At 39.4% G+C, this 15,168-nt stretch overlaps 1 protein-coding gene across 11 annotated transcripts in view; it reads left to right on the top strand.

Moving 5' to 3' along the window:
- The first annotated feature begins 667 nt into the window (after window positions 1-667).
- SLC25A14 (solute carrier family 25 member 14) overlaps window positions 668-15,168 on the top strand; it is a 30,634-nt gene continuing 16,133 nt past the window's right edge. The window contains exons 1-7 of one of the 11 annotated variants that reach the window (XM_036305369.1): window positions 731-819; window positions 950-1,195; window positions 5,356-5,465; window positions 6,552-6,645; window positions 7,812-7,959; window positions 9,340-9,434; window positions 11,645-11,730. In XM_036305369.1, the coding sequence (XP_036161262.1) occupies window positions 6,582-6,645; window positions 7,812-7,959; window positions 9,340-9,434; window positions 11,645-11,730 (393 nt within the window). In that variant the 5' untranslated portion in view covers window positions 731-819; window positions 950-1,195; window positions 5,356-5,465; window positions 6,552-6,581. The other 10 variants (XM_036305367.1, XM_036305366.1, XM_036305365.1 and 7 more) reach the window with 10 other exon arrangements.

The raw sequence follows: 15,168 nt of genomic DNA, 5'->3' as shown, positions 1-15,168 counted from the left end.
TCTGGCTGATTGTGAGTTGCGGATTAATTCGAACTCCCCCGTTTGTATTGCTACTCTTCAGATTCTTTAACTTTTTCTGATAGCTCTTTTCTGTTTCCAACTTGCTCTTTCTCAACCGTCTGCTTTAAGTACAGGGCCTGAGTCTAATTCTTCAGTCCCGAATGCCTGGGCCCTAGTGGGTGTTGAGGTTTATTTGTTTACTTGATCTTTCTTTCCCAGTTTAGGCATTTTGCGAAATAGCGCTCACCCCCTTTGCCTCATTTTCCCGCTGGTTTTAAGCCCTTTGTCCTGCTCCCTCACTTTCCCTCCTTTTTTGTGATCTTTGCGCAGGCGCACCGCCCTTTCACTCCGCTTGCCCCGCCTCCCCGTTTGCCCCGCCCTTCGCGGGCCCGAGTTTTTTTTCCAACCCCCTCCTTTCCTGGGCCTAGTTCGCTCGAGGTGGGTAGTAACGTGATGAAGAGGAAATATCTCTGCTCTAGTAGACAAGCGTGCTGACTGCAGAAGCTGCCGATTTCTCAGGCCTTACTACCCTCTCCCGACCACTCCCGACCTCTCCCAATAGTCAGGTTGCCCTTTTGGGCCTTTCCGCGGTGTAGCCTGCCGACTCCCCTCCCCCATTAAGACCCCTGTTGTTTTCGCCTCCTATTTTGCGCCTCCTCTTTAAGGATTGAAGGAGGCGGAGTTGGGATGCCAGCGCCACTGTTGCCAGGGCAACAGCTTGGTTACTTCCGTTGGTTTCAATGCTTCCGGGTTGGCGCTGCAGTGGTGTTTCCGACTGTGGGAGCCTCGGCTTCCCAGTCGTCCGATGAACCCGAGCAGGTGAGGGGGAGCTCCTGCATTTCCAGGCTGGGGAGCGGGGCTGGGCCGCGCCAGGCCGCGCGGGGCCGGGCTGGCCTGGTTCCCGGCCTGGGAGGGGCTTAACGGTCCTTTGGTCTCTCTCTCCCCTCAGCTGAGTCCCTTCCCTGTCTTTCACTCTTCTGGCATCGTTGGTTTTACTTCTTCGATTGAACCCTGCTTCCTCGACCCCCCTGGGAGGCCGCCTCCTCAGGCGCCTCCCTTCTCTTCACGAACTCGCTCTGACAGCCGAGGAACTGGCAAGATCCTGCTACCCAGAGGGTGAATGGGTATCTTTCCTGGAATAATCCTAATTTTTCTAAGGGTGAAGTTTGCAACGGCGGCCGTGATTGTAAGCGGAGTAAGCAAACACCTCCATTGTATTAGTGTGAGGGGTGCTGTTGAAAGTTGCTCCCCTTCAGTTTCTACCCTTCCACTCCTTGAGGTCAAGGCATTGAAGGCATCTATTAAAATGCAGTTCAGATAACTAATTGTGATGACAGCCTTTATCAGCACGAATTAATTTCTCAGACAAGGTAATAGCAGGGACATTTGTAATTTTCTATTAGTATTTCCTTGTTTTTTTCCAGGCTAGGAATGCTTAGAGTTACCATGAACTCCTCTCTCATCTTCATTCCCTATATCATCAAGTTCCTTTGTGTCTCCATTTTAAGAATTTATCTCTAACCTCTCTGCCAACCAACACCTTGTCTGCTTTACTTCATACCATCCTAAGCTAGTTTCCCTGGCTCTCCCATTTGTAATCACTTTGCTGCAGCCCTCGTAGGCTAACTAAAATGTGGATTTCCTCAAATCACTTCTCTGTTTAAAATTTTACAGTATCCCTCATACCCCAAGTCTTTCAACATGACCTGTTCCTTGTAATTCTTGATTAATATTATTTCAATGACGTAAGGGAATTTTCTGTTCCATTTAGGTTGCACTCTTCTCAGAGCAAACCATGTTGATGTTTGCCTCCGTGTGCTGTGCTTTCCCCCACATTTGTGTGTCTGTTCATTCTGCTCTCCTCCCCCTGCCTTTTTCCTTACCTACACCTATCCTGCTTTGTGCCAAGGCCCATTTTAAATTCTCTCAATTTCACCAGCCTTTCCAAATTATGTAGGCCCATGCTGATTGTCTCCTTTTCCATGCTTATTTTGCTCTTATAGTTTGTATTATATAGTTTAGCACTTAACTTTTCTTTAATGAACGACTCTGATTTCTTCTACCAGATTATAAGTTATTGAAAGGCAAGCACTGTATTTTATAGAACCTTTATCACCACCTTATTCTCCTTGATTATCCAGGAAGTATAGGTTAAATGATAAATATTGTTAAGGTGTTAGAACATTTGTTCTGTTTTTTTTTTGTTTTTGTTTTTTTAAACAAAACATCAAATTTAGACTAGAGCACATTGCAGGTTTGGGTATTTAATGTTCCTTCAATAAATATTTGCTTTACTCTTCATTATTATCTCTTGAAGCTAAGAATCTGATGCCTACTCTTTCTTAAAAGAGAAAGCAAGAAAGGCACCCAGATTTTTCTCATCAGATTTTTGGAGTAGTGCAGGGCTATGTAACTCGTATTTTAGGACATTCTTTTCACTCTTTAGTATATCAGATTTTCCTTAGTCAAACTTCAGAATATGTTTGTGCATTTTGAAGATATTTTTCATACAATATTTTTATTTTATACAATAAAAATATATAAGGTACTCTATTTTTATTTTAACTCAGATATGACTTTTCTCCTTTTACCCATATCTGGGGATAGACCCCACAAGTCAAAGGCATTGTTAGATGCTGGGGGTATTTTACACATGTAATTATCTGCAACAAAATCAAGGGAAGAGAATTAATAGGCAGAGAATCTCTGAGGATCAGCAAAGTGTCGTGTATCCAGTATGTAGTGTTGGTCTGGCCCAGCAACTTAACTTTCATGATTTTTCCTGTAATCTTTTACATACAGGCTGCATATATAGATAAAGCACATCACACTGGAGCCAACCATGTATTTAATGGATGTGTACCCAATTCTGTTCAAGCTATTGTAGGGGTTATAAAAAGTGCTATGAGACATGCTTTCTGCCTTCAGGGATCTTAACCTAGTTAAGAGAGAAAAATAACATGGGCAACTAGAAGAAAAATCTCATCCTAGCCATTATTTGTATACCTGAGGTTAAGATATAGAAGGGAAAAAAGAAGATTCAGAAAACATTGCACAACTGTTGAATAGCTATGTCATAACATACATGCTTGTTAATAGCCTTAAAAGAGTTGGAGGTTTGAGCTGACATTTTAATGATGCATTAGTGTGATGTGGCCTCCACAAAAGCAACTGCAATTTTCAGCTATAATAATTGAAGTATAATAATGAAAATAATTGTGGTTATGTAGCCTGAAAAAGATAAGATGTAGGAGAGAGAGCATGATATCTGTCTTTAAATATTGGAAGGACTTCCCCAGGGAAAAAGACTAAATTTGTCCAATATTACCTCCAAAAATGGGTGAAAACTACGGGAAGGCAGACTTTTGGCTCAGTAGGAGGAAGGAATATCTAAAATAAGACCTAGTTAAACATAATACAGGACTTCTTCATAGCAGGATTCTTTCCTAACATTAGAAGGAAAGGGATTTTACTATTACATGGGAGTGGAGCGGTAGGAGTGGTAGCAGTGTTAATTTGGCCAGTGGTTCCCAGACTTTTGGATTTCATAGACCAATAAAATTTAAATGAAAGTGTGAGTAGGAGGCACAAATTAGGGTTGCCAGTCTTATTTTGTTAAGGCATTAAGCACAATTAACTACCAATTACTGCTATTACCTCATACAAGAGAAGTGATTTTAAAAAAATGTTCCAGGTACTGGAAGAACATGATTTCCTAATAATCCTTTAAATGAAATATATTGGACTGAAAAAAAGCACTAGGTACTCTTGTTCATTTCACCTCAGAATTGTGAAAACTTCATTAAGGAACCACTGAGCAACTGACCTAAGATTTAGTGGCTGGTCTTTTTGCTCTGCTTTGGCTCTGCCCCTGCCTTTAACTGAATTATTATTGAAGCCTGAACCCTGAACATATCTGCCTTATTAAAAGGCTAGATAGCAGGTAGTAAAATTCTGATAGAGGCTTTCTCTTATAATGAGAAAATTCAAAGAATCTGTAAAGATAAAGCTTTGGAGAGAAGCATAGCAGCCATTTGAAATGTTTGGCTGTTTTAGGGGGCCTATAAATTGGTCAATGGAGAGGGCATTTTCCCCCACAGACTCAGAGAGGGAATATGGTTCTTGCTTTTCCATGCCTACCCTCTCACTGTATGTGTCATGCTTTGCTATCAGTTGATAAGATAGCATTTAGTACTGAAGACTCTAATTTTAAGCAGCAGCTATGTGAAGTACTTATTCCTTCTTTGCTCTTCAGAATTCTTTCCAACAACTTTCCTCCAAAAGGGCTATCTATTTGAGACTCTATGTCAGATGAACTGGCTGATCACACTATGCTTGAAAGAAACTTTCCATAATTATTTTTGTGACCTCTAACTAAAACATTTGTCTGCAGTTTACTATCCTCTCTGGAAAATTGTTCTGTGCTTAGTTACAGAGAATTCCTTATGTGGAAACAAAGCAAAACCTTGCCTCCACTAAAAAAGAGAATGCAACTCAAAGGTGCTAACCCCAGATTGGGCAATGGGGGAAGTAGACAGCAAGTAATATCTGTGAAAATGTATATTGGAGTATTTAAGTTTTCAAAATGTAATAATGATAAAAACTAATAGTTGTTGAACTAGGTTCCAAGTGCTTTTCTAGGTGTTTTACATTATATTATTTAACTAGAGGCCCAGTGCATGAATTCGTGCACGAGGGTGGGGGATGTGTCCCTCAGCCCAGCCTGCACCCTCTCCAATCTGGGATATCCCTCTCACAATCCAGGACTGCTGGCTCCCAACTGCTCGCCTGCCTGCCTGCCTGCCTGATCACCCCTAACTGCTTTTGCCTGCCAGCCTGATCGATGCCTAACTGCTCCCCTGCTGGCCTGATTGCCCCTAACTGCCCTCCCCTGCCAGCCTGGTCACCCCTAACTGCCCTCCCCTGCCGGCCTGGTCACCCCTAACTGCCCTCCCCTGCCGGCCTGGTTGCCCCCAACTGCCCGTCCCTGCTGGCCCAGTCACTCCTAACTTCCCTCCCTTGCCAGCCTGGTCACCCCTAATTTCCCTCCCCTGCTGGCCTGATTGTCCCAACTGCCCTCCTCTGCCAGCCTGGTCACCCCCAACTGCCCTCCCCTGTTGGCCATCTTTTGTCCACATGGGGGGCGGCCATCTTGTGTGTTGGAGGGATGGTCAATTTGCATATCACCTCTTTATTACATAGGGTTTTCACAACAACCCTATAATATAGTATTTATTATTATCCCCATTTTATAGTTCAGAAAACCCAGAAATAGAGTGGTTAAATAACTTGCCCAAGATCACAGAACTAATATGTGTTGTTGTCAGGACTTGAACCTAGGCAGTTTGATTTCAGAGTCTTCATTCCTGACTATAAACTACTTGAAGTTGCTTTTGAAATTCAATAATATACATCTGTGAAGCGCTGAAAAAGGAATAAAGAAATCCGAGAGTTCAACTTAAGAGGTAATTTCAGCTGGACTAGGATTTAGTAGGTGATGCCAAGAGTAGTAGTTCTTAACGTGTGGAAGCATCAGCATTATTTGGCTGTGTCTTTTTTTAGCATCAGCATTATTTGGAAACTTGCAAATAGTCCAGACCCAGACCACCAATCAGAAACCCTGAGGGTGAGGCCCAACAATCTATTTTTTAATCCACCTTCTAGATGATTTTGGTGCACATTAAAATTTGAAAATCACTGATCTAGAGGGCAGAACTATAAGGAAAAAATTCAAGAGAGAGAGCTGAGAGTGGCAGGGAAAAAAACTTGAAATGATTGAAGATGACAAGTCTACTGGGGGTGGGATGAGAAAGGAAGAAAAGGAGATGAAGAGTAGAATACCTTGTTAAAGAACCTGAACTCAAAGAAAAACAACATTTGTATGCATGTGCTTTAAAAGGCCAGGGAAAAGAAGATTCACTGGATGTTAAATGTCACAGAGAAGAAAGATAGGATATTTCTGTCATTCCTTCGGGAATCGGAAGGTGAAAAGGTGTTTAACTCAGCCTGGACCTAGTGGGGCAGGGCGGGGGGGAGGGTTGTGGATAGCTAGAATGAGATACATGAACTAAAACCGTAAAGTTTAGTGGTAAGATGAGAGGGCTAAGTATATGTGAGGGTAGTGGTGTCAGCTGTGTTTTGCACACGAATAAATGTGACTGAATAGCATGAACTGCTTTTATGAGATGCCTCGGCCTATATAATTTGAACTCCAGGTTCCTTCACTAGTAATTGTCTAGTTGAATGTCTAAGTTGTGTGTGCTGGATGGTCTGGAACTTCTTTGGGTGGGGATGGGGATAAAATTAAATTAGAATGAAGGGCACAGGTTGATCTTTGAGTGATTCTCACCCCTGCCACTATGTGGCAGTAAACACATTCATGATCATCTACCACATAAAACGGGATCCCCCATTTTTTTGTCATTCCATTTGGTAGGGTTGTTCTTCTATGTCTGTTTTATTTGCCAAATTTGTTGATGTGTGTTATGTGATCAGACACTGATAGATACTCCTTACTCTTGTGCCTTGTTCTGATTTATGTTTATTTTTAGCATCAGAAAAGTGACACTGGAAGCCATGAGATGTCTGGTCTGAATTGGAAACCCTTTGTATATGGCGGCCTTGCCTCTATTGTTGCGGAATTTGGTAAGAATGTGAAAACTGAAAAATCTGCTTCTTATGGTATAAATGGCAACTTTTGGTGAATGCTAGAGAAAGAGAAAAAAGAAAGGCCCTGTTTGTTTTAAAAACTATTGTCTGAAAGCCATCAATTAACATTTTCTGGGAAAGTACTATTAATGGTATGGAAAGTGAAGTTAAGTCAAACTTAGAAAGCTTTTTTTTTTCCACATTAGCTAATTAAAATTTATTATCAATTTGTTAGTTTGTAAAACTAACATCAATTTATACATACCACAGTACGTATCTTCTTTGTTAAAATTTAGGAAGATTTTTAGAGGGAGAAGTGGGGAGACTTGAAGTGGGCAGAAGGAAGAGACAGAGATAAATGCCAGATTGTATGTAACACATGAAATTAAAACATTTAAATTATTTTGCCTTTACTATATATAAGGACAATCTTAAAAGCACTTTATTATATTACAATTTCAATTATACTATGGGTAAAATCCTGTTGACCAGATAGAATACAGTGCATTTCACTTTACCACTTACAAGACATGACTTAAGACAGTGGTATTCGAGTGTTCTTCTATGTGTTATAAGAAAAATTTGTCTTATGTTTTAAAAAAATATCATTGGCCAATTGTGTGGTGACTTCATGGCAGGGAGGAAGATTGGTGGAGGTGGAAGAGGGTATATGGGGAATAAATGGCGATTGGGGAAAAAATCCTGTATAATAAAAGGGTAATATGCAAATCGACCAAACGGAGGAACAACAGGTCACTATGATGCGCACTGACCAGGTGGCAGATGCACAATGCAGGAGCTGCCCCCTGGTGGTCAGTGCGCTCCCACAGGGGGAGTGCCACTCAGCCAGAAGTCAAGCTGATGGCTGGTGAGTGCAGTGGTGGTGGTGGGAGCCTCTTCCACCACCACGGCAGTGCTAAGGATGTCCGACTGCCTGCTTAGGTGGGGAGCAGGCCTAAACCTTCAGTCGGACATCCCTTGAGGGCTCCTGGACTGTGAAAGGGCACAGGCCGGGCTGAGGGACCCTACCCCCCCAGTGCACGAATGTCATGCACCGGACCTCTAGTAATAAAATAAAGGGAAAAAATGTCATTTGCATACATTCAGCCAACAGTTAACTGTGATTCCTTGAAAAAACTTATAAATGAGTGTGTTCTTTATAGGCACTTTTCCTGTGGACCTAACCAAAACTCGACTGCAGGTTCAAGGCCAAAGCATTGATGCCCGCTTCAAAGAGATAAAATACCGAGGAATGTTTCATGCCTTGTTCCGAATCTATAAAGAAGAAGGTGTATTGGCTTTGTATTCAGGGTAAAACTGGATTCTTACCTTCCATTATGAATAGAAATAGTTTTTAAAGATGTCACATATTTTAGCTGTCTGATAGTTTATGCTGTTCATATTCACCATTTCAACTTGTAATTGAATATTGATGTGTCAATTTATATTTCACTTGCTTAAAGCCTTGAGCTTTGGATTTTGTGTTCATTTATAAGTGTGTGCAGCTATTAGGGGTCAACTTTTGATTAGCCATATCTTTGTAGTTTATTGTCCAGTTTGTTATCTGCTGCCAGTTTCCTAAGGCTACTCCTGCATCTAGGCTACCAGTTTATTATTCACAGAATAGACATCAATTTTATTACTAATCTATGTTAGGCTGAATTTCAAAGAATTTTCTTGGGGGAAAATCAAGTAATACATCCATATTCTTTCATCAGCATGGATAATCACAAGATTATTTTTTTCTGATAGTAAGCAAATAAAGTCAGAAATATGCATATTTATCCATCATTTTTTCCCTAACTGGCTGAGCTTCTGCTGTCTTTCTATTTATAACTACTAAAATATAGTTTTGTAATTTGGAAGGATCTCAAAGGACACAAGAGTGAGAATGTCACCAGTTTATAACTTAAATAGGGTGAATTCTTGGCCTTGGTACCGCCTTCTTGAAAGGATGAAAGATGTATCTGCAACTGTTAGGAAGTAAGGTTGATTTTTAAGACTGTACCTATGATGCGGGTAATGGTGTATACTTTTCGTACATTGCTGGATTCAATTTGCTAATATTTTGACTTTTTGAGCTGACTTTTTGTTTCATTGATTTTCTCAATTTTCCTGTTTCAATTTTATTATTAAGTTATGCTCTTTATTATTGCCTTCCTTCTGCTTGCTTTGGATTTATTTTGCTCTTTTTCTAGTTTCTTGAGGAAGGAATTTAGATGATTGATTTGAGGCTTTTTCTCTTTCCTAATCTAAGTGTTTTGTGTTATAAATTTCTCTTTCAGCACTGCTTTGGCTGTATCGCACGTATTTTAAAGGGTGAATTTTTCATTTTCATTCAGTTCTATGTATTTTTAAAATTTCCTTTGAGACTTCCTATGATCCATGGATTGTTTAGAAGTGTGCTGTTTAATTTCCAAATGTTGAAGGATTTTCCTTCTTGATTTCTAGTTTAATTCCATTATGGCCAGAGAACATAACCTATATGATTTCAATTTTTAAAAGTTTGTTGAGGTTTATTTTAGTACCCTAAAATGCTCTCTTGGTGAATGTTCCATGGGTGCTTGAAAATATATATATTTTGCTTTTGGTAGAATGAAATAGCTAATGGAAATGAGTAATCTGTCTAGACATGTATAATTTGCAAGGACATGTTGAATATAATTGACTTTTCCCCCTTTTTTTGGGCAGAATTGCTCCTGCTTTACTAAGACAGGCATCATATGGCACCATTAAAATTGGCATTTATCAAAGCTTGAAGAGATTATTTGTAGAACGTTTAGAAGGTCAGTATAGACTCCTCATTTTCTTTGGGGGTAATACTCAAGGGGATTATTGAAATCATGCTTCGTGAGAAAGTGTTCATTTTGGGTGAGAATGGGTGACAGTCATTGCAAGGACAAAGTGAGCTTGTATTCATTTGGGATTAATCCTTGTAGAGGTGATAATGTGTTAGAGGGATCTGCTCTTCAAGTTTGTTCTTTTTCCTGTCAAAGGGAAAAAAAGGCTTCTGGCCATCACAGGGAACATGGAATAAGCTTGTCCAGAAAATTAATGCTGTTCTCGTCAACAAGAGGACTTCCACTATAAGGACTTTTCTAGCTGCTGAGTTTGACAAACGTTTGTTAGGTGGAGTAATTTTAGATGCTGATGTACCTAGGGCCACCTTATCCGCAGTCAGCATTATTATATGGCCTTGTATTTGCTGCTGCAACATTTCCAGCCTGATGCTGTACTAAGTGGTTATTTTACCACAGGCCTGGAACTGTTGCATGGTTGGAGACAGATTGTTCACTTGGGTTTACCTCGTTTCTATTTGTGGGCTCTTCATGATGAAGAGGCATGGTGAAGATTGCATTTTAACTTCAGAAAAAATATGCTCTGTGTGTGTGTTTTTTAAATCCTTATCTGAGGATATGTTTTTATTGGTTTTATTGATTTATTTATCTTTTAAACTGATATTTTTTATTGATTTCAGAGAGGAAGGGAGAGGGAGAAGAGAAACATCAATGATGACAATCATTGATCGGCTGCCTCCTGCATGCCCCCTACTGGGATTCGAACCTGCAAACTGGGCATGTGCCTTTGACCGGAATCAAACCTGGGACCCTTCAGTCTGCAGGCTGAAGCTCTATCCACTGAGCCAAACCAGCTAGGACTGTTTTTATTGATTTTAGAGGGAGAGAGAGCAAGAGAGAAAGAAACATTTATGTGAGAGGGAAATAGCAATAGGTTGCCCCCTGTATGTGCCCTGACCGGGGATTGACCATGCAGCCTAGGTATATGCCCTGCCCAGGAATTAAACCCGCAACCTTTTGATGCATGGAATAATGCTCCAGCCCACTGAGCCATCTGGCCAGGGGCTCTGTGGGTTTTCTGTTTTGTTTTGTTTTGTTTTTGGTAGCTGAGGGGATTTACTTCCAAATGACCAGTTTTTCACATTTGATTATAGAAATCTCCTGTAAATAAATAGAGGCTAGTAGATATTGAGGCTAATAGATATTGAGGCCAATCACAATTAATATTTCGACAATTTTTTCTATTAGACAAAAATTTTATCTTTTTTTTAAATCTTCACCTGAGGATATTTTTCCATTGATTTTTTAGAGAGAGTAGAAGAGAGAGGGAAAGACAGAGAGAAATATTGATGTGAGAGAAACACATCGATTGGTTGCCTCCTGCATGCACCCTGACCAGGCCTGGGCCAGGGGGGAGCCTGCAACCGAGGTACATGTCCTTGACCGGAATCGAACCCGGGACCCTTCGGTCCATAGGCAGACGCTCTATCCACTGAGCCAAACTGGCAAGGGTAAAGATTTTATCTTTTAAAAAACTTTATTGTTGACAGTATTACAGATATCCCCTTTTCCCCACCCTTTGCCCCCCTACACCCCAGGCCTTCCTCATACTATTTTCTGTGTCCCTGGTTTATGTATATGTGCATGTGTTCTTTGATTAATCTCTTCCCATCCCCTCCACCCCCCTCCACACTGAGATCTGTCATTCTGTTCCATGCATCCATGACTCTGGACCTATTTTGTTCGTCAGTTTATTTTGTTCATTATATTCCATATAATAAGTGAGTATCATTTATCTCTTAACATTCAGTCCTGAGTCTTTTGAGTTGATGATTTTCCAGAAAAAGACTTAAAAATAGTTTTCTTTAGATGTTTGAAATGATTGAAAAGTAAAATACCACATTTGAATTTGTGTGTGTAATTAGCAGTTACATATAATAATAGAACATGTTCCAGTGTCCTTTAGAAATAGTTTTTTTTAAAAATGATTTATGTATTACAGTTTTATACGTTTCAGTACTGATTTGAGATCTAGAAATATGTGTTCATTTTCATAAGCTTTGTAGTTCATTTCTACAGTCATTTCTCTGACTAGTTTTCCCTTCCTTTGATAGCTCAGTACTCCGTTCTCAGAAACTGGTACCTAATACAAGCAGACATTTCGTTCTTTCTTTCTTTCTCCCCCCTCCTTTTTACAGATGAAACTCTTCTAATTAATATGATCTGTGGGGTAGTGTCAGGAGTGATATCTTCCACTATAGCCAATCCCACCGATGTACTAAAGGTAAGAGAGGCCTGGTAGCTTTGGATGTGCAGTGTGATGTGAAAAGAGCATGAGTCTTGAGTCAGATTCCCCACTCTGTCACTTGTCAGCTGTAAAACTTTGGGTAAATCACTTAATTGCTTTAAGCCTCAGTTTTCTCATTTGTAAAATGAAGATAATTCAGTACTTAATCACATAAGGTTGTTAAGGATTATAGATAATATATATAAACTGCCTGTCATTGTACTTGTTCATAGCAGATGCTCAATAAATAGTAGTCAATTTGTTAAGGTATGCATTAATCCATTGGTCTTCAAACTAGAATATTGAAACCTTTTATAGGTTTTTTCCAAGGGCTAGCAATTTTAAGGAAATCAATTTCAAGATCCCTACTTCTATTTGTACTCTTTTCTAAAAGTGATCTGAGGGAGAACTTGTATATATAATAGTCCTTTCCCCACTTTACAAAAGAAAGGCATATCCTTTACCCCTTCTAGAGCTTAGTATGGTATATTGACCTGTGGTGTAACCTATGGAACCGAACAAAGGAATAAATTGAAAGGTAGTTTTTGGAAAAGCCTCTTTGAGTACCTAATTGAGGTACCTTAAGTCTATAATGCTTCTGTCTTTTCCTGCCTTATCCATATTTCTATTAAGAGTGAGATTTGGCTTTAAAATGGTATGCATATTTTGGCTTGCGTTGGGATATTCTGAATTCAGAAACAGAACAATATAGGTTAGTGGTGCTGAGTTTTCAAAATATGGATTGCTTTCAGATTTTATCAAAACACAGAATGAAACATTTATTTTAATATAAATCTTCACCTTATTTTATCTCATTAAAAGGCATTTTCTACTTAACTTATTTAAATGTATAATGAATCAGAATAATCAGATTAATTAAAAACACTAAATATATGATAAAAAGCATGAGAGAATCCCAGATCACAAACTTAGACTGTGATGGTAACAATATAAGATTTATAATCACAGTTGGGCTGTTCAATCCTTTTATCCTTGGACAGCTCTTTCTCTGATTTACTATGTGTTGCTTCTTCGCCTTTGTGCATGTAGTTCTGTTTCTGCCTCAGTTGCTTACCCCCCCCCTTTCCTTATGAATTTATCCTTCAAGACTTCTTAGGAACAGGGCCAGGACTAGGACGAGACAAGTAAGGCAATCTCTTTGGTTGCAACATGTAAGGAGGTACCAAAAAACTCAGTAATCAAGAGATAATGTTTTTATGCAATATTTTTCAGAAATTAAGATGAATGCAAAAAATTAATGGTGACTAGAATATAAATATTTTGTACAATTTATCTTCCTTGCCTCACCTTAATCCCACTGTGTTGGATCCTATTTTAGTTGCAATTTTGATATTTGGTTCATTGTTGGTTTTTGTGCATTAATTTTGATTTTTAAAAAAATGTTTCATTAAGATGTTATTTATCTGGATTACTGAAGTTTTTTGTGTTTTCCTCCTACATTTTGTGCCTGAGGGAAGTGCCCTGCTTGTTGCTCCACCCTAGTCCGAGACCTGCTCAGGAATCATCTCCTTAAAGAAATCTTGTACTTATCATATGGTATTTGTGGTTTCAGCTTGTCTTTGTGGTGATTTCTATTCTGATATAATTTGGTTAAGGTTTTTATTTCAACTCTTAGTAGTAGCAGTTGATTTTCTACATAGAGACATGTTGCTATTACATGATATTTATGGAAACCTAGAGTTTTGCTTCATGAAAATCAGGGCTACATTTGGGTCACTAGTATTTAGTGATGACTCCTGTGATTCTTTTTTTGTGTGTTGTTAATCCTCATCTGAGGATATTTTTCCATTGATTTTTAGAGAGAGTGAGGGGGAGAGACACAGTGAGGGAAACATCAATGTGAGAGAAACACATTGATTGGTTGCCTCCCACACGCTCCCTGACCAGGGCCCGGATTGAGCCTGCAACGAAGGTACATGCCCTTGATCTGAATCGAACTGGGACAGGTCAGTCTATGGCAGTGATTCTCAACCTGTGGACCGCGACCCCTTTGGGGGTCAAACGACCCTTTCACAGGGGTCGCCTAAGACCATCGGAAAACACATATATAATTACATATTGTTTTTGTGATTAATCACTATGCTTTAATTATGTTCAATTTGTAATAAGGAAAATACATCCTGCATATCAGATATTTACATTATGATTCATAACAGTAGCAAAATAACAGTTATGAAGTAGCAATGAAAATAATTTTATGGTTGGAGGTCACCAGAACATGAGGAACTGTATTAAAGGGTCGCGGCATTAGGAAGGTTGAGAACCACTGGTCTATGGGCTGATGCTCTGTCCACTGAAACAAACTGGCTAGGGCACAACTCCTGTGATTCTGTGTGTGCAGAGTGCTCTATCTCCTTTCTTGTGCTCTTCTCATAATAATAGCAGGCTGATTTTTCTTTGCAGAATATAGTATTATGCTTTTTTACAAATTCAGTTTAATGTCTTATAGCATAAAATTACATTAAAACATTTTTTCTTTTTATAATTACATAAGCAGTGCATGTTAAATGTAGAAAAAAAGTGGAATGCAGAAAAAGCAAAAAGGGGGAAAAATGCTCACGGATAGCCTCATCTCTCAGACTTAAGCCATGGTCCACATTTGCGTGTGTATGTTCATCCACTCTCTTTGTTGTGCATATGGCTTATTTTAAGTTAACATGCTTTTAATAAAAATTATATAGCATACACACACAGCTTTGCAGCCTTGTTTTTTTTTTCTATTTAGCGATTACTTGTTGACATTTTTTCAATGTCAAATATTATTCTACAACATAATTTCATGACTGCACAGTATTCCATTAAATGAATGGATGCACCATACATTTATTCAGCCAATCCTTTGTGGGTTTTGGACATGTAGACTGTTTTAATTTTTCACTAAATTACTTAAATTTTAAATGAATTGTTTTCTACCTACACTGAGTACTTGTTCGTTCTTTTCCTCAAGTTTTTTTTCAACTCCAGAAATGATAGACCTACGTATGAGGAATGTGAGGCTGATTAAATCATCTTTATAAGATACTAGAGGCCCTATGCATGAAATTCGTGCAAGAGCAGGCCTGCCTTCCCTTGGCTGCCGGCACCGGCTTCCCTCTGGCACCCGGGAAACGGTCTTCCCTCTGGCTGCTGGCAGGCACCCAGGACCTGGGCTTCCCTTGCAGCCCCGGCTTCATCCGGAAGGTCGTCCAGAAGGATGTCTGGTCTAATTAGCATATTATGCTCTTATTATTATAGGTACTTTCTATATATAGTTTAAGTCATTAACTTCATAATAATAGCAGGTTCATTTTAATTTTTTAAAAATTTTTTATTGATTTCAGAGAGGAAGGGAAAGGAAGAGAGAAATAGAAACAACAATGATGAGAGAGAATCACTGATAGGCTGCCTCCTGCATGCCCCACACTGGGGATCTAG

This window comes from Myotis myotis, unplaced genomic scaffold (genome assembly GCF_014108235.1).
Source record: "Myotis myotis isolate mMyoMyo1 unplaced genomic scaffold, mMyoMyo1.p scaffold_m19_p_4, whole genome shotgun sequence".
NCBI classification, from domain to species: Eukaryota; Metazoa; Chordata; class Mammalia; order Chiroptera; family Vespertilionidae; genus Myotis; species Myotis myotis.
The sequence above is the reverse complement of the archived record's forward strand: the minus strand, read 5'-3'. Positions and strand labels throughout refer to the sequence as shown.